At 36.8% G+C, this 19611-nt stretch overlaps 1 protein-coding gene across 1 annotated transcript in view; it reads right to left on the bottom strand.

The window, feature by feature from the left end:
- Positions 1-19611, bottom strand: part of MAN1A1 (mannosidase alpha class 1A member 1) — a 180552-nt gene that overhangs the window by 126756 nt on the left and 34185 nt on the right. The window contains exon 3 of the mRNA XM_036769288.1: positions 6442-6538. Coding sequence (XP_036625183.1) covers positions 6442-6538 — 97 coding nt within the window. The remainder of the gene's footprint in view (positions 1-6441; positions 6539-19611) is intronic.

Here is a 19611-nt window from a genome sequence, read left to right as displayed (position 1 = left end):
GCCTTGGTTTTCATCTGTAAAATAAAAGGGGGTTAGACTAGATAATTTCTTAAATTCCACCTGGCTCTAAAGCTGATGAATCTATGTCCCCAGTAGAGTGAGGTGAGACTCCCTATCTTAATTAATTTTGAGGATTTCTGGTTCCTAGCACAAAACTTTGCACACAATAGGCACTTAGTAAATGTAAAACTGGTCTGAAATAGTTGTTACACACTAAGTGGTAGAGAATAACCTTGAGAAGGAAAAAGTACTAAAAAGCTTCACGATTTTGAAGTTATTTAGCCCTTCTCTAAAAAGCTGTTTGCAAAGTCAGTTCTCAGAACAGTCTATAGTTATGCTGATAATCATTTCCTAAGAATCTACATAGTGAAAAGCTTGTTTTTCCATTTTCCATTAGGTAAAGGAGTCTGTTAACATCATTTTGCTATTCTCTGATTAAAGAGTTAAGAAGAGCTCCACAGCTATAATTATAAATTATGTAACTTGGCTGTAAAAATGGAAATTTTAGTGTTTTTTAAACAAGTCATGCTAAGATATTAGGATAAATAGCCCACCCTGCACATCCAGCCTTAACTTGAAGACAAAATGATAAATGTTGTGGGAGAGTTGTATTTTCTTTCCTCAAAGTAAATTATTACTATTATTAAAAACAAGTTCTCTTGCATATTCTACAATATACTTTCACAGAGCAAAACTAAGACTACTTCAAGTCTATACAAATTAAATAAGTAGGGGAAAAGTATAATGTTTCTCAGGATCAATATAAATCTAAATAAATAAATTTTCCTAGTTGTTATCCTAGAAAGGAATAAAAAAATCTTTTGGGTAAGGAACTCAGTAAAATGCAACCAGTTTTAAGCAACTCTGATTTATTGAGTAAAAGTCCAAAGTAGTATTAGAAATTTTAGATTTTTAAAAATTAATCAATAAGTAAAAAACAAAAATTCAAAGAAATAATTTTCTTAAGTTTACTTCGACTAATTTCTATACAAACCTACTTGGGAAAGAGATATGTTAAAAGCTCAGGGACAAATTATTTAGGATTCCAATTAAATTGAATCTATAAGCATTAACATTTGAGCATGTTAAAGCCTTAAGATGATCAGGAACGATCAAATGGTTCAGTAGTGAACTGAGTTAAATAACACTGAGTAAAGCATTATGCCCTTTTACTATAATGATCTTTGAGAGATTTATTTCAGTAATATATCTTAGGGCAGAGATCAATGGCATTCCCAACCCTGGGTGCTACTAATGAGATTTAGTAATATTTACCTGTTAATTCAAATAAAGCCTATGGCGGAAGCTAAGAAAAAAAAAGGGAAAGGAAAGAGAATGTGTATGAAAAATAAAGAGGAGGGAAAGAGAAGGAAAAGGAAGATTGAAAAAAGACAAAATGACAAAGAATAAAGAATGGGAAAGGTCCAAGAAAAATTACTTCAGGTGTTTAGTGGCACCAAAACCATAGATCTTGGATATGATGGAATACATAATGGAAATTAAAAGCCTTCACAGAGGAAAGCTTATAAGCCCACTTCATAAATCAATACACTATCATATCTCCCTTCTAAGCTCTAAGATTCCTCTAAGATAAGGGACTCTTATCTAAACTTTGCATTGCCTTGGATTTATTGTTATTGGTTTTAAGTTTCCCACAGTAGCATCATGGAAAAAGCATTAGATTTCCAGTCAGAGTATTCAGATCTGCTGCTTTCCACTTGTGATCTTGGGCAATTCATGTAACCTGTCCACACTTCAGTTTCTCCATTTAGAAAATGAAGGGGTTGAAGTGAGATGTTTTTGAGCCCTAAATTCTGTGACCCTGAGCACTTTGATTTCCATTAGGTATAAAAGAAAATCCTTAAAGAAAAAATGAGTGTTAAAAAAAATATTGCAGTATATACATCATTCACTTCTTTCAGTTGTGTCTGACTCCTTGTGACCCCATTTGAGGTTTTCTTGGCAGAGATACTGGTGTAGTTTGCCATTTCCTTCTCCAGCTTATTTTACAGATGAGGAAACTGAAGCAAAGAGGGTTAAGTGACTTGAGCCGGGCCACACAGCTTTGAAGTGTCTAAGGCCAAATTTGTTCTCACAAAGATGAGTCTCCCTGACTCCACACCTGGCACGCTACCCACTGCACCACCTAGCTGTCCCACAGTATAAAATACACACACACACACACACACACACACAGATAGAGACAGAGAAAGAGAGACACACAGAGAAAGACAGAGACAGAGAGACAGACAGAGCCCACAGTAAGATAACTGGTAAACTGTGATGAATAGATTTGAATAAATGAATTAATTGAGCTATACAAGGCTTCATTTGAAAATACATAATACATAATCTGTATTGTTTGCTTATTTGCTTCTTTGTGTTAATTTCATTGAAAGTCAAACACTACAAAAATATGTATGTAAGCTTTATAAAAAATCCAAGTAAAACAGGTTTTCAAACATAAACTGATGATCTATTTTATAAATAATCCTTAACAAAACAAAATCATACTTCAACAAAAGAATTTGGATGGTTTGTCTCTTAAAATTAATCATATTAATAAGAAAATGTGACCTACTTAAAAGTTCTATAAGATTTGATTCTCTGCTGACTAAAGAAATTTTCCTTTGTCCATCAAGGGACAATGTAAAGAGCCACTGCCTACTTGGAGGCTAATTTGATTTTAGATTAAAAAGGAACATAATTTAACTTCCAGAGCCCCCTGTACTTTGAATGAACTCTATATTCAGTTTCCTGGTTTCAGAAAGCAAAGAATAGGGGGGCAGAGCCAAGATGGCAGCTGGAAAGCAGGGACTTGCTTACGGTCTCCCCCAAATCCCTTCAAACACCTGTAAAAAATGGCTCTGAACAAATTCTAGAGCTGCAGAACCCATGAATTACCAGAGGGAAACAGGTCTCCAGCCCAGGAGAGCCTGGATGGTTGCTGGGAAAGGCCTATTGCATGGTGCTGAAAGCGGAGCATAGCCCAATATGGGCCATGCCAGGACAGACCAGACCTAGAGTCAGCTGGCTGGAACAGATGTTAGGGCCATGAATCATTGAGCTGTGGCAGTTACCAGACTTCTCAACCCACTAACGCCAAAGAGCAGGTTAGTGGGAAACTGCGGGATTGAGTTTAGAGTGGTCCAGCCACCAGCCTGGGGGTGGTGGAGGTGGTGCAGTGGTGGCTCCTGAGGCCGCTTCCAGAGCTCCAGTGTCAGCTGTTTCCCGAGTCCCTGGCTCACACGGTGGGAGGAATCTAGCAGTGGATCAGAGCGGGAGTACAAGGAGCACTTTGTGGGCACAGAGACAGGTTCTCTTGCTGTGCCCTGCTTGGATCTGGATTGTGGTCCTGGTTGGTGGTTCTTGGGGGAGGAGGAGCACTGCGGTGACAGTGGAGTAGAAGTAGCTCTGAAAACAGCAGTGCTTGGTCCCTAAAGCTTGGGACAAAGTACTTTCTACTCTACAAGCAGTCATACACAGACAAAAACCTCAAGGGTCAAGTAGTTGGCTGGGAACATGACCAGGCAGTGAAAATGAACTCAGACTCAAAGTCAAACTCTAGATTCCTTCTTTGGTGACAAAGAAGATCAAAACATACAGCCAGAAGAAGTCAACAAAGTCAAAGAGCCTACATCAAAAGCCTCCGAGAAAAATATGAACTGGTCTCAGGCCATGGAAGAACTCAAAAAGGATTTGGAAAAGCAAGTAAGAGAAGTAGAGGAAAAACTGGGACAAGAAATGAGAGTGATACAAGAAAACCAAGAAAAACAAGTCAATGACTTGTTAAAGGAGACCCAAAAAAATACTGAAGAAAGTAACACCTTAAAAAATACACTAACCCAAATGTCAACAGAGCTCCAAAAAGCCAATGAGGAGAAGAATGCCTTGAAAGCCAGAATTACACAAATGGAAAAGGAGGTCCAGAAGACCACTGAAGAAAATACTACCTTAAAAATGAGATTGGAACAAGTGGAGGCTAGTAACTTTATGAGAAATCAAGATATTATAAAACAGAACCAAAGGAATGAAAAAGTGGAAGACAATGTGAAATATCTCATTGGAAAAACCACTGACCTGAAGAATAGATCCAAGAGATATAATTTAAAAATTATTGGACTACCTGAAAGCCATGATCAAAAAAAGAGCCTAGATGTCATCTTTCAAGAAATTATCAAGAAAAACTGCCCTGATATTCTAGAACCAGAGGGTAAAATAGAAATTGAAAGAATCCACTGATCACCTCTTGAAAAAGATCCCAAAAAGAAAACTCCTAGGAATATTGTTGCCAAATTCCAGAGTTTCCAGGTCAAGGAGAAAATACTGCAAGCAGCCAGAAAGAAACAATTTGAGTATTGTGAAAACACAATCAGGATAACACAAGATCTAGCAGCATCTATATTAAGGGATCAAAGGGCTTGGAATATGATATTCCAGAGGTCAAAGGAGCCAAGAATCACCTACCCAGCAAAAGTGAGTATAATGCACCAAGGCAAAATATGGAATTTTAGTAAAATAGAGGACTTTGAAGCTTTCCCAATGAAAAGACCAGAGCTGAATAGAAAATTTGACTTTCATATACAAGAATCAAGAGAAGCATGAAAAGGTAAACAAGAAAGAGAATTCATAAGGGACTCACTAAAGTAGAATTGTTTTGTTTACACTCCTACATGGAAAGATGATGTGTGTAATTCATGAGACCTTTCTCAGTATTAGGGTAGTTGAAGGGAATATACATATATATAGACAGAGGGCACAGGGTGAGTTGAATATGAAGGGATGATATCTAAAAAATAAAATAAAATTAAGGGGTGAGAGAGGAATATATTGAGAGAGGGAGAAAGAGAGAGATAGAATGGGGTAAATTATCTCCCATAAAAGTGGCAAGAAAAAGCAGTTCTGTTGGGAGGGAAGAGGGGGCAGGTGAGGGGGAATGAGTGAATCTTGCTCTCATCAGATTTGACTTGAGGAGGGAATAACATACACACTCAATTGGGTATCTTACTCCACAGGAAAGTAAGGGGAAGGGGATAAAAAAGGGGGGATGATAGAAGGGAGGGCAGATAGGGGGAGGAGGAGGTAATCAAAAGCAAACACTTTTGAAAAGGGATAGAGTCAAGGGAGAAAACTGAATAAAGGGAGATGGGACAGGATGGAAGGAAGCATAGTTAGCCTTTCACAACATGAGCACTGTGGAAGTGTTTTACATAATGATACACGTGTGACTTATGTTGAATTGCTTGCCTTCCTAGGGAGGGTGGGAGGGAAGGGAAGAGGGGAGAAAATTTGGAACTCAAATTTTTAAAAGATGCTCAAAAAAAGCTGTTTTTGCATGCAGCTGGGAAACAGGATATATAGGGAATGGGGCACAGAAATCCAGCCCTACAAGAAAGTAAGGGGGAAAGGGGTCGGGGCGGGGGAGTGGGGTGACAGAAGGGAGGGCTGACTGGGGAACAAGGCAATCAGGACATATCCCATCTTGGAATGGGGGGAAGGATAGAAATGGGGAGAAAATTTGTAACTCAAAATCTTGTAGAAATCAGTGTTGAAAACTAAAATATAAAACAAAAATGATTAAATTTTAAAAAAAAGAAACATAAGAATGGCCCATCTCTCAAACCTACCACCCCAAGACCCTCATCCTTTTTCCTCCTCAGAATTCTCTTGGGAAGAAATAAGGGAGGAGGGGAAAAAGGAGAGGAGATGATCATCTTAGCATAAAATAACTGTACTACAATACTGTTTGATCATGTTTTCATAGCACAAACTATAGGGGACCACATGTACTTCATGGTAGAACTAAAAATTATGGAGAAGGACCAGTACAACAGTCTTTAATCTCTTTTCTGTTGATGCTAGACAGAACAAGTTCAACTGGTACAGCTAGGAATTGAACCCATTAACTTGGCCACCTAAGCAGGTAGCCTGGTCTAGTGGAAAGACTAGACAGGAGTCTCTCAATTGTCTATCACTAGCTGGGTACCCTTGAGTGAATCACTTAAATCTGTGCTTTAGCTTCTTAATTCATGAATAATTATTATTAACTGCCTTATGAGGATGAAATTAAATAAAGTATATGAATGTCCTTAGAAAATGTAAAGATGCTACATAAATGTAATATGAGTAAGGTAAATAACTGAGGCCTACTTTCCCTTGCAATAATGGAAGCTAATAATTGGTAGAAACATATGAGACATAGCATAAACATCTGTTTGGTTAGATTGACTATTCATGTAAGATAAAGCCACTTTTTATGGTCAAACTAGACACAGCTACTAATACCACTGCTAACAACCTTTACTAATTTAATATACCTACAATAAATTTTGAATCCTTACCTATGTTTGCTATAAGTAACCCTTATGGGGGTACAGAATTACAGGTTACATTCAGTTGGGGAAGAGTTACTGTCTAAGTACCAAAGTACATGCTACTCACCAAATAAACTACTTGAATGTCCTTTTTTTGATAAAGGTTTCAGTTCATTTAATCCCCAGGCATAAAGTTTATAATTATCCCAAGCATGTTTCATCATCTAAGGGAAAAGAGAAATGAAAACAGGGTTATAATTCATATTCAATAGTTTTTTGATATAAATGCAATTTTGTCATTTATTGTATATCAAAGTGAGTAAATAAGTAAAAATTCATTGCTTAAACATATAATGAGGTACTTCTAGGTTTTCAACGTTCACTAAAAGAATCTCAGCACTACGAATAAAAGTTAGAAATTCCTCTGATCTTTTCACTATCCTCATCCATCCTTTCTGGCAGTCTCAGAGGAAGAATTGACCCTCTATTTTCCCAAAGCTAAACCCTCTACCATCCTCTTCTATGAACAGGTATGCCAATCATATTACCTTTCTTTCCTATTTCCCATGCATATAAAATCTCCCATTCTCTACTGAGTCCTTTCTTTAAACGTCAAAACATGTCTCCAAACCTTAATTATTTCACCATTATCAAGGGGAAAGGGAAACTCTCCTTGATTCTATGACTATCTCAAGTCATCATCCCATTTTTTTTCTCCTCTTCTCTAAAAAGTTTCTGTTCTGAAAAATAATATTCTGAACTCACTGTCTCTTTTATTTTTATCACCCACTTGGTCCTTAAGCCCTTGTAATTTGACCTCCAAATCTATTGCTCCACTGAAACTTTCCAAGATAATATTGAACTCCCTATCACCAAATAAAATGTCTTTTTTTGGACTTCATGCTCTTTGACCTGTCTAGTCTGTCTGGGTCTCCTTTTTTCCCCTCTCTGACCACTCTTTTCTTTCTCTTCCCTTTGACTCCTGAGTATGGGTATTCTCCAAGGTGCTTATTTTTCAAATTATTAGCTACAAGAACCTATATTTCCACCTCAATGTTGCATTAGCACCTCAAACTCAGTATGTTTAAAACTGAACTCATCATCTTTCCTCCTAAACTTGTCCCTCTCCATGCCTTCTCAATTTCAGTTCATGGCACCACCATACTCCCAGTCTCCTAACATTATGGTCACCTGTGACTGTTCCCTTTTTCTCCCCCTAAAAATCCAGTTGCCAAATTCTACCATTTCTACTTCTCCCCTTCTTCTTCTTCCCACCACCACACTACAATCACCATAGCTCCAAGGCCTTCATTTCTTTCTACTCAGACTACTAAAATGTTTCCCTAATTGGCCTTCCTGTCTAAAGTCCTTCTTGCTTTCTCCAATCCATCTTTCCCCTTGCTATCCCTGTAATCTTTTTAAAGGACTACTACAATTATATTAGTCCTTTATTTAAAACAATAACCAACCTCCCATAGCTCTCGATTGCCTTCTGAATAAACTGCTGAATGTTATTCAGTGTTCTCCATAACTGAGTTCCAACCTACTTGTTCAAGCTCAGACCTAACTTGTTTGGCTTCATTTTATGCTATCTCTTTATGTATTATACATTCTGGGGCAAACAAAACTACTCTCTTCCTTCATTTCTAGCCTGCTCTCTTATCACACCACCCTCTATGATCTTCTTCTCCCAAGAAAGAAAGCTTTGAAGATTACATTTACCTCTTCTACCCCTCTAACAGATCTAAGAACTACCTGTAGCAATGGCCAGACTCAGAAAAAATACAGATAAGGCACTTGTTTTGGCCTTCCCATATATTCAAAAATTCAAGTGAGAATAGAGCTAGGTCTCAATTAGTGCAAATAACTGATCCTATTAAGTGGCTGCATTATTTGATTTTGCACTATTGGATATTATAATCATATTTAAAATATAGCAATTGGTTCAACTCCAATGTAAATATGCAATGAAATAATTTAAAAATAAGAATAAAGACTTAATTAAAGAATATTGAGTTCTGAAGGGGAGAGCCCCTAGAACTACCCTAATGTCAAACATTAGCCTATTACAGAAAATTTCACTACTAGAATGAATCCATAACTCCAGTTTAAGGAATTATTAAATTAGTACTATGCCCCTGAATATCCCTCAAAATGGATTTGGACAACAGGAAAAGTCTGGGCTTTACTTATTTCATTGTGAATGAAAACAAACTGCCATACAAATCTACCACAGCTAAATTCAAAAGAAGTCCAACAAAAAAAAAAAGAGGCCAAAGAATTTAATGTACAGACAGGTATTCTTTTAAGGCAAGCTGAAGGAGAAAAACAGCAATTAGATCTCAATTTCTACTCCTGCCAGAACACATTCTATCTTCCCACTTGTCCTTTTGGCAATGGAGAGGCCAAGTTCTGAAGGCCAGTTGTACTTCCATCCTCTGACTCCTCTACTACTTTTGTTTCAGGAAATTGAGTGGAAAGTGATCTTTGAAATAAGGGAGTAAAGTACAGGGTGGGGTGGGAGAATCAGTTTTGCTTACATAATGCTAGAGTTTAGAATTTGATGCATCTCCAACTCTTCAAATTTTATTTAAAACTCTGAAAGCTGAAGCAAGGAAAAATGTCAAGGTTTAAAAAGCCTGACAGTGCTTTCTATTACATTTTATCAGAAATCATTCAAATGTCATAAAAAATTAACTTTTCAAGAATACCAGGTAAAAGCTTCCATACAAAATGTTCTTTTGGGGATCATACTATCAACATTCTTCCTTTAAATCTTTTTTTTGTACTAGATATAAACACACACAAAATAACAACCTAAGGAATTTATTTACAGCTCTTCCAAACTCTCACTTATCAATTATGTCTTATTTCCAGTGTGATGTGAGCACAAGACAGAACCTGGCCAACGCCATTACCCTAATCTCAAACATCAGCCTATTACAGATAATTTCTCCACTAGAATGCAATATCTCCAACTTAAGGGATTATCAAACTTGCATTATGACCTTGAATATTACCAGTAAATGGATTTGGACAACGGGAAGTCTGAGCTTCATTTATTTCACTATCTGTGAATACAAATTGCCATAGAAATCTGGCCCAGCTAAATTCAAAAGCAGTCCAACAAAAAAAAAAAAGTCAAAAGAATTTCCTCACATTTTAACTATTACAACTCCATGAGTATGGTGTTATGTTCTAAATGCCAAAATTCACCATGAACACCTTCTAATACCTCAACCTTCTCAACTTTTAAATGATTCCACTTCAGGCGTCTACAAAAGCCCTACCAAACTACAAACGTCTGAGGACCCTGAAATCCTTCTATCTGGCTGATCTCTCATCTAATTTCAGAGTTGAAAGGAACTTTGGAGGTCATCTCTTTAACTCCCTTATTTTACAGATGATACCTTCAAGGGGTAAAGTAACTTTCCCAAGGACATATAGCATGTAGTAACGAAGTCAGGCTTGGAACTCATGTAAGAAACGGAATTGTGGGACCAAGTCTTACGCTCTTTCTTTCCCCTGTGCCATGTTGTCTTCTTTTGTTGGGGCATTGGTAGTGCACTGGCTAGAATGCTGGGCCTGGAGTGAAAGAACCCTGAGTTCAAATTCAGCCTTAGATACTTATTAACTGTGTGGCACCCTGGACAAGTAAGTCATTTAACCTCTATCAGCCTCAGTTTCCTCAACTGTAAAATACAATAGCATCTATCCCAAAGTTGTGAGGATCAAATGAAATGTTCATGAAGCACTTAGTAGTGACCAACACATAGTAAGTGCTACAAAAATTCTATTATTATTATTATTATTAGTTTTCTACCAATTTTGCTTCTTATACCTACTGAGCCATTTGTTCTTTGTTCTCATCTCAACCTTTAGTCCCTCAATTATTCCTCAGTCTCCCATCCCTCACCCCCATTCTACCCTTACCTGTGTCCCTATCCAGCCACCTCAGCAATACTTCCTTCGCTGGAACAATGCAAGCTCCATGGGGGCAGGGATTGTTTCATTTTTCCCTTTGTATCTCTATTGTTTAATACAGGAATTAGCAAATATCTGGTACATACCATAGCAGGTAAACTAAAAAATGCTTGTTAACTTATTAAGACTGACCCTAAAATCCTTTGTCCCCTTGTCTTTATGTCCTATCTGCCTTTCTAGTCCTCAAAACTAGGCAAACTGCACAATTCACTCTTTGCTATTTTCTGGTTTACGACAACAATTTTTTTTAGAAGTCAGCTGTACAAAGAGGATTTTTTTTAGAATAGAATGCTAAAGTCATTGCTTTAGATTGAGCTCAGTACATTAGGCTCTAACGCAAAGTAACTGTCAGTGATGGAGAACCCAAGGAAATACATCATTCTGATAAGAAATAATAAGATGAGAAGGCTCTGGGCTTTCCAAATTATTGGTGCTCTCTTTGACCACAGTGACCAAGATAGGCACTGCCATCTGCATTTATATTTCCTCTGGAAAGAATTGTTGTTTTAGTTGCATCTGACTCTTCATAACCCCATTTCGAGTTTTGTTGGCAAAGATACTGAAGTGGTTTGCCATTTCCTTCTTCAGCTCATTTCATAGATGAGGAAGCTGAAGCAAACAGGGTTAAGTCACTTGACTTGCCTAAGGTCACATAACTAGTAAGTATCTGAGGCCAGATTGGAACTCAGGAAGATAAGTCTTCCTGACTCCAGGCCTAGCACACTGCACAGACTCAAATCATTAATAACTTCAGTCACTTTTATTCTTTGAAAGAGTTAGGCCAGTACTTTAAATCCTCCAATGGATCTGTTTCTTATGGATCTGGATACTCCTTCTAACAATGCAGATAACAATCCATCCGTGTCTACTCATCATGATAAATTCTTTGTCCATGTTCTCCCACAAGTGGCCCACCCAACATGCCAGAAATTTTGCTCAGTTTCTATTAAAGTCTTGATTTTGCCAAGGGACTGCTTGGGTTATCCATATTTCATCTGTTGCCCTCACCAGACGAACATTTCCACAATTACATCTTATACTCCTGTTCTAGTTCAAAGTTCCTCATTGATTATGCAGTTATCCTTCCACATTGTGACTTTACCCATTCTGGTTTTGATATATCATGGGTTGGCATCAGAAATTAAATGGGATTTTTGGGAAGTTTTGTGGGAGCTGCAAAAGCCAGCAGACGACACAGAAAAAATTCAGAAACTCAGAAATGCATAAAATATATGTATAGTATTGTATAATATCAGCATATTTTACCTCTTAGTACCATAATAATTCAGACTTCTTCTCTAGTATGAAGGAAGGGCCAAAAATTTTATGTAGATTTTCCAGTTTGAGGGGGCACCACACCCCTAAATCCATGAGATATGGAAGGGATAACTATATCATAGCCTGTTCACACCAACCATGTGACTCTCTGCTGTGTTCTGGGTGATAGGTACTTTTAATTCTTTAGATTATTCCTTCAATTGAAGAATTGCTGCATTACTTAATAATATCACTTTTAAATAATGCAAATATTTTCAGAGAAAAATTTAGTAGTTTAAAAAGGTAATTTACTTAGAAATTTTTAAGTACTCAGAAATTTTCTTAAATATACCAGGAATTTATATTTTTTGGAAGTAAAAATGGAATCTTCTAACTAGTTAAAAAAAAGCAACTGGTTAAAAAAATGTTTTGGAGGAGGGAAGAGATACTTCTGTGAATTCTATTACTAAACTTCAGTTGAATATTATTAATATGCAATTATTATATATTATTATTATTATATACAAGTTAGGTTTGATTTTAAAATGAGCTTTTATTTATTAAAGAATAAACAGATTCTACGAGAAAATTGAAAATTTATTTTACTTATTATGGTGCATTATCACCTTAGTTGGAAGACGTGAAATCCCCAAGCGGCTTATATAACAAGGTGTTATGGAATATTATGGAATTTGTCTAAATTCTTGATAACTTGTAATGGAATGTCTATATACTGTATTGCCAGAACTAGTTTCACACTGACACTATTAAAATGAAGAGTTAGCATATATCTTATATTTTTTCAGCCTATTTTTACCAGTTGTAAATTGATAAAAGATTACTATATTTTAATAAACTCACTATGTCATATCAGCTATAACTCTCTGCTTACAGAAGACTGAACTTATTTTACAGTAGTTTAAGTTAAATTACTAATGAGGCTCCTATACTCATTATGTTTGCAATAGTACTTTGGATAGACACACAGACACACACATGGACAGACACACACACACGCTCACGTGGGTGCAAACATATACACATCTCTCTGAACACTTAAGGGCTGTCACATTTTGCCCCCACTTCAGTATTTTGAGAAGCTACTATAAATACAGTGGCACTTTCTAAAACATGCTCTGCCCTGGGGCAAAATTTGAGCCCCTGTAATAGACCTCTACATAGCTTTATTATAGGAAGTACCAGAAATATCTCTTTATAGCATAGTGGCATTTAAAACTTGTCTTCTCTCTGAATTTGTATAGCATTTATTGTTTATCCTGTTAGCTTGATACACGCAGACTTCTGCTTTCTCTTCCATTGTTATCTGAGATGTTATTTCATGGGAACACAGAATGTTAGAACTGGAAGGGACCTAGTCAAACTCTCCTCTAATTTGTAGACAAAGACATTGAAGCTTACAAAAAATAGGTGATTAGCTCAAGGTCACACATTGGTACCCACATCCTTTGGCTCTAATTATTGTACTGGTTCCACTGTACCATGACCTTCTTTGTGTGGTTTAAAAAAACAACTGTGTTATGTATTGTTTCCCCAGATATACTATATGGTTCTTGAAGGAGAGGGTTGTATCTGAAACTTCTTTTTCCCTCATACATGGTAGACTTCTAATAAATATTAGTTGGATTCACTTTAATTTTGTTGTTGTTCAGTTGTTTGCAGTTGTGTTCGACTCTTTGTGACCCCATTTGAGGTTTTCTTGGCAAAGATACTGGAATGGTGTAGCCAGAATGGACTTTGTTTTCTTTGAATGACTCAGCTTGCCTCGTTGAGCTTCCCTGGACGCTGGGGCTTGCTCTTCCGGGGCAGGACCAGAGCTTCCTGTGTGATGAGTCGTGGCGCTGGCTGAGGGGAGGTGTGTTAACGTGGTCTACGCTGGGGGAGGGGCCAAGTCAAGAACCAATCGGCCCTGGTCGTTCAGGCGGCGCTTGATGATGTCAAAAACTCTATAAGAGGGGAGAGGACAGCTTGAAGATCCTCCTTTCCTTTTCCGGTTGGAGCCAGAGACGCCTACAGCCGAAGCTGAGCTGCCGGTAGCAGAGCTGACTAGAGGCTAGTGGGTAATCTTCTTACCGTAGAGGGGAAGCATGTATACGATTTTGCCTTATACCATCTCGCTTCTCTGTGGCCTCCTAGTTACTCTTGTGAGGCGGACTTATTGGGCCTGGAAGCTTTTGATGAAAATATCAAAATGGGGACGCTGGTTTGTGGGATTGTTACTGTGGAGTGTAAATACATGCTTTAGTTCTCCTGCCTTCTTCCTAGAGAATTCCTTACATCCTGCGGTTCCGGACCTTTTAGGCACATATGAGATTCTCTTTGAAATCATAAATTCTGCCTTCCTAATATAAATGGTTTGCCATTTCATTCTTCAGTTAGTTTTACAGATGAGGAAAATGAGGCAAACAGAGTTAAGTGACTTGACTTGCCCAGGGTCACACAGCTAGTATCTGAGGTCAGATTTGCACTCAGGAAGATCGGTCTTCCTGAGTCCAGGTCTGACATTCTATCCACTGTGCCACTTTGCTACCCTCACTTTAACACAACAAACATTTATTAACCACCTTCTATGTACAAGGGACGTTGCTAGGTGCTAGTGATGTAAAGACAGAAACAGAATGAAAAAATTTTTACCTTTAAGGAGTTCACATTCTACTGAGTGGCTAAAACATGTATAAAATGCATAAATAAGTCTAAAGTTTTTTGAAGAGTGAGAGGGTATAAAGACCTTGAGAAAACGGATATCAAGAGAGGGGTATCAAGAAAGAAAAAATAGAAAAGGTGGCATGTCGGCTAAGTCTTGAAGGAAGATAAGAATTCAGACAGATGAAGTAGAGGTCCATTTGAGGTGGGGGGATGCATTATGTGACTTTATGGAAGAAGGAGTTGGCTTGTGAAATTTGTAGAGTAGTTGAGTTTAGCTGGAAGGAAAAATGTATGAAGTCTAGTAATGTGAAACAAGCCTGGAAAGGTAAACTGAGTCAAATTATGGAGGGCCTTAAATAGTAAAAGTTTATACTTTATCTTAGAGGGAATAGGGAATGGTTTATGAATGGTGGGGTGGTGGGAAGCAATATGATCAAACCTGTGTTTTAGGAAGATTGTTTTTTAAAAATTAATGAATTAAATTTAGTTTTCGACATTCATTTCCACAAGATTTTGAGTTCTGAATTTTCTCTCCATCTCTCCCTTACCCCCTATCCTCCACCCCAAGATGGCATACATTCTGAAACCCCTTCCTCCAATCTGCCCTCCCTTCTATCACCCCCCCATCCTCTTGCCCCTTACTTTCTTGTAGGGCAAGATAGATTTCTATACCCCAATGATTATTTGCAATGCTCTTTAGAGGGTGGATGGCAGAGAAGAGTGGAAGCTGAGAGACTAAGTAGGAAGCGCTTATAATAGTCCAAATAAAGGGTGATATGACCTGAACTAAGGTGGTAGCCATGTTAAGTGGGAATAAGCATTTATTAAGCACCTACTATGTGACAGGCACTGTGCAAAGCATTTTATAAATGTTACTTCATTGGATCCTCACAATGACCCTGTGAGGTAGATACCATTGTCATCCCCATTTTACAGTTGAAGAAATGGAGGCAGACAGAGGTTAAGCCCAGGGTCACACAACTAATTAAGTATCTGAGGCTACATTTCAACTCAGGTCTTCCTGACTCTAGATCAACTATTGTACCCACCGTGCCACCTCGTTCATCACATAAGGGATATTGTTGAGGTAGAACTGATAGATGTCAGCCACTAAGACAGAGTGAAGGAGGTCACCAAGATTATAAGACTGAGTGACTGGGAAGATGGCAGTGCTCTCAACAGAAATAACAGGGAAATTTAAAAGAGTTAAAGATGATGTTTTAAATTGTCGATCAATTTGATAAGCATATATTAAGTTCCTACTACATGTAAATACACTGCTAGAGAATGGAGATACATAGAGGAAATGAAAAAAATAATCCCTGCCCTCAGGGAGTTTGTATAGTAAAAGGGAGAGATAACTTTTAAAAGATAAATAAATACAATATATTTTGAGGATGGAGAGAGTACTATCAATCAGAGGGATTAGGGAAGGCTTCTGGTCAAGAGGTTCCACCTGAGCTAAGCTTTGAAGTAAGCTAAGGATTCTTAATGGCAGGGGGAGGGGGGGGGGATGCACTTCAGAAATGGGACACAGCCTGGGCAAAGGCATGGGGACAGGAGATGAAGTGCTGAGGTCAGGGAAAGCAAGTAGAATAGAGAGCACATAAAGGAGAATAATGTGAACTGCAGAGAGGTAGGCAGGAGTCAATAATGTGAAAGGCTTTAAATGCAAGCTAAGGAGCTGATATTTTATCCCAGACGTAATTGTGACATACTGAAGATTCTTGAGCATGTGAGTGACAATAGCCAGACCTGAATTTACGACAATTATTTTGGCCAGCTGTGTGGAGGATAGATTAGACAAGGGAGAAAAGTGGAAATGGAATCCAATTAGAAGGCTATTGTCATAAGTGTATCTGGAAGGTGATAGTGACCTGAAATAGGGTAGAGTCCTTGTGAGTGGAAAAAATGGTTAAAATGGGAGAAATGTTGTGCAGGTAAAATTGAGATCTTGAAGCACTTGGCTTATGTACTTATTATGTGTATGTCACATCCCCTTACTTGAATGTGACTCTTGAGATGAGAGCTAGTACCTCATCTTAGATAACTTTTGTGTCACTTTTCCCCCACTCCCTTACTTGAGAAAATGAGATTAAATTTTGATATAATAATGTCAACTTAAATATTGGAGGTTAGCAGGAATTAAAATTGTGGTCCCTATTGGGATACTACAAAATTTGTTTTATTCTAAAAAATAAAAGTTTATTTCATTAAAAGCAAATATCACCATGTTTATCTAATGTCTCTTCTCAGAACAATCATGTTTTTCATCTTTTCTTCCTTAGAATACCCATTTTAAGATTTGTGATCATATAACATGAAGTTAAATTGTTTGTTTTCCATTATTTCTAATTCTTCATGAATTGGTCTTTATGAGTACTGACATAACTTGCTTTTAATAAAAAAAATGTGATTTGAAAGGGATTTGTTTTCGGGTTTGTCAAATACAAACAAGAAACTAATACTACTTTTTATTTCTGGTTTTATTGTTTCTTGTTATTAGATTTTACAAAGAAATAATATGGAAAGAAAACAGTAGTCAGTGATAGATGATGGGGAACTGGCTTGAATTTTACAAAACTGAGAATAAGCCAGGAATATTTATTTTGTTAACATGGTTTCTTTAAAACAAAACAAAACCAGCCTTGGGGTGGCTTTAGCTTTGTAAATGCAAAAGTTTTTTTTTTTTTAGGTAAAAGTATTTCCTTTCAAATTAAAATTGAAAATCACTGTTTTTAACCAAATTATAAACTATAATTTTGAAGTTTATAAGATAGAATAGATAGAATAAGATAGAATGTTAGATCATAGAATTTTAGAAATATATTGGTTTATAAAATATATACACTATATGGATGAAAATAGATTTTAAAAGTGGGTTCTTATTGATGTTGCCTATTACTAATTAGGGCAGCAAGCCAGCGTGGAGTCAGAAAGATCTGAGCTCAAATCAAACCTCAGAGTCCAGGGGTGGGGAACCTGTGGCCTTGAGGCCACATGTGGTCTTCTAGGTCTTTGGGTGTGGACTTTTGACTGAGTCAAGTTTTACAGAATATACCCTTTTATTAAGGGTATTTGTTCTGTGAAGCACTTGAGGATCTAGAGGGCTATATGTGTCCTCCAGGCCTCAGGTTCCCCATCCCCGCCTCAGATACTTACTAGTTGTGTGACAATGGGCAAGTCCCTTGACCCTGTCTGCTTCAGTTTCCTAGTCTGTAAATTGAGCTGGAGAAGGAAATCCAAACCACTCCAGTATCTTTGCCAAGAAAACTCCAGATGGGGTCATGAAGAATTGAACATAACTGAAATGCCGAACAACAAAATGTTTAATTAACTGCTGATAATAAGTACCATCATCCTTTATTATGATGTCTGAGAAATTATTCATTTGAACATTTTGAACCATCTTTAAAAAGTGATCTTAATCGAAGGTATCTACCGTTAGACTTCATTAGTTGAGTATATCCGAATAGACTGCATGATGAAGGTGGCTAAGTGGTTTTCAAAAATGTGACCCAGTTTCTTTTTCACCCCTTTCATCACAATGGAATAGAAATTAACATCTATTTTAGTTGAACAAACACTGGGTTTGGAGAGGATCTGAGTTTAAACACTGGCTCTATTAATTACTTACGATGTGAGACTGCGCAAATCATTTAAGCTCTCAGCTTCAGTTTTTTCACCTATAAAATGAGTTGGACTACATGGTCTCTAAGTTTCCTTCTCATCATGAATTCTATGATCCTTTAATTCTTCAAATAGGATACTCACAATGAAATGTCATAAATGGACATTTTCTTATGATGATCCAGTTAAGAGAAACAATAATGTAAGTAAAAAGTTATCTTTAATTTATTCTGAAAACACGTATTATATGTGTGTGTGTATATATGTATGTGTGTATGTATATATACATATATGCATATATGTAAATGACTATATTTTCTATTTCCAACAATATAAATTCCTTTATTTTGGGTTATCAAAAACCAAAATCCAAATTTTTTGGATGGACGCTTGATGTTTAATAGTTCATCTTTTAGAAATGTGGCAAATAAAAACTCCAAGCAATTTTTTTTTCTGAAAATGATATTGATAGGAGGTAGAAAGAAAATTATTCAGGCAGAAAAGTAGAACTTAATACTGACCATAATTGTCTTTTTGACACCTTAGGGTGAGGGGAAAGTGGAGGGAGGGGGAACATATAACATCATGTAGATGCGTAATAAAGATTTATGCCATATATGATGCTTATTTTAAGACCTCAAATTTCCTTTTCTCTCTCTCCCTTCCTACCTATTTATAAAGATTTAAATTTTCTCCAGTTAGATATTCTATAAGGATGTCTTCTAATATTTATTCTTGACTTCATAGTAATTGGTCTTTTGTTGCCAACAGAACACCCTAATAACTTAGTTTTGTTGGCTATTATAAAAGACATATTGCCCAATATAACATTTAAAATTTCTATGGTACTCTTGCTCAGTACTCTAAATTGATCCCAAATTGGCAACATCATACTTCTTATTAAACCATCTTAAAAATATTCATGTATTGATTTTTTTCATGGTTCTCTCTACTAAAATTTCATTAGATCTCTGCCATTTTATAATCTCTGGCAAACTCAATTATTTTAAACTATACGTGAAATATCTTTTTTAAAAAGTAAAAAGTTATACTCAGTATTCACATACTTCAGTATTTAAAAAGGTTCACGGTTTCATCAGTATGTATACTCTTCCACTGATCAAGACTCCTCGAAGGAGTTCACAAAAGAGTAAGTCCTAGCTCTGCCACTGTTTGTGTGACCTTGGACAAGTCACTTACCTCTCTGGGCCTCAGTTTCCTCATAAGTAAAATGTGGGTGTCGGGCTTTATGGTCTCTGAGGTTACTTTCATTTCAAATCCATGATACTATGATTCTTTGTTACTGTTGTTTGTGAATTTCTGTGACTTAAAAAATTTGTCCATTAGAGACCAACCCTCTGGTGATAGGTATCTCTGAACTTACACATACTCAACCTAACAGGACAATCACAAAATTATGTTACAAGACCTGTTCTTTAAAACTTTTCATTTTGGAAAGACCTGCTAGAGATTGTAACTTTTGGAACCTGAGATCAATACCATGCTATGATAAAGCATTACTGAAGCCATCAGCTATACGTACTTTATATGCCACAATTTTATGGACGTAAAATTATAGGCATGCTTTATTAATTATAATTCCTCTATACTGGGCTTGTAAACATATCTCTAGCTTTCTAATAGACATATGAAATTAGTTTAGGCTTGATTTTTATTTCCAAAGGAGAAATAAGTTAACTGTTATCATTTCTAGCCATCTTAGGTAACTAATATACAAAATTTTTAAAAATGCTAAATTTAG

Source organism: Trichosurus vulpecula, chromosome 7 (assembly GCF_011100635.1).
Source record: "Trichosurus vulpecula isolate mTriVul1 chromosome 7, mTriVul1.pri, whole genome shotgun sequence".
In the NCBI taxonomy this organism is placed as follows: Eukaryota; Metazoa; Chordata; class Mammalia; order Diprotodontia; family Phalangeridae; genus Trichosurus; species Trichosurus vulpecula.
The sequence above is the reverse complement of the archived record's forward strand: the minus strand, read 5'-3'. Positions and strand labels throughout refer to the sequence as shown.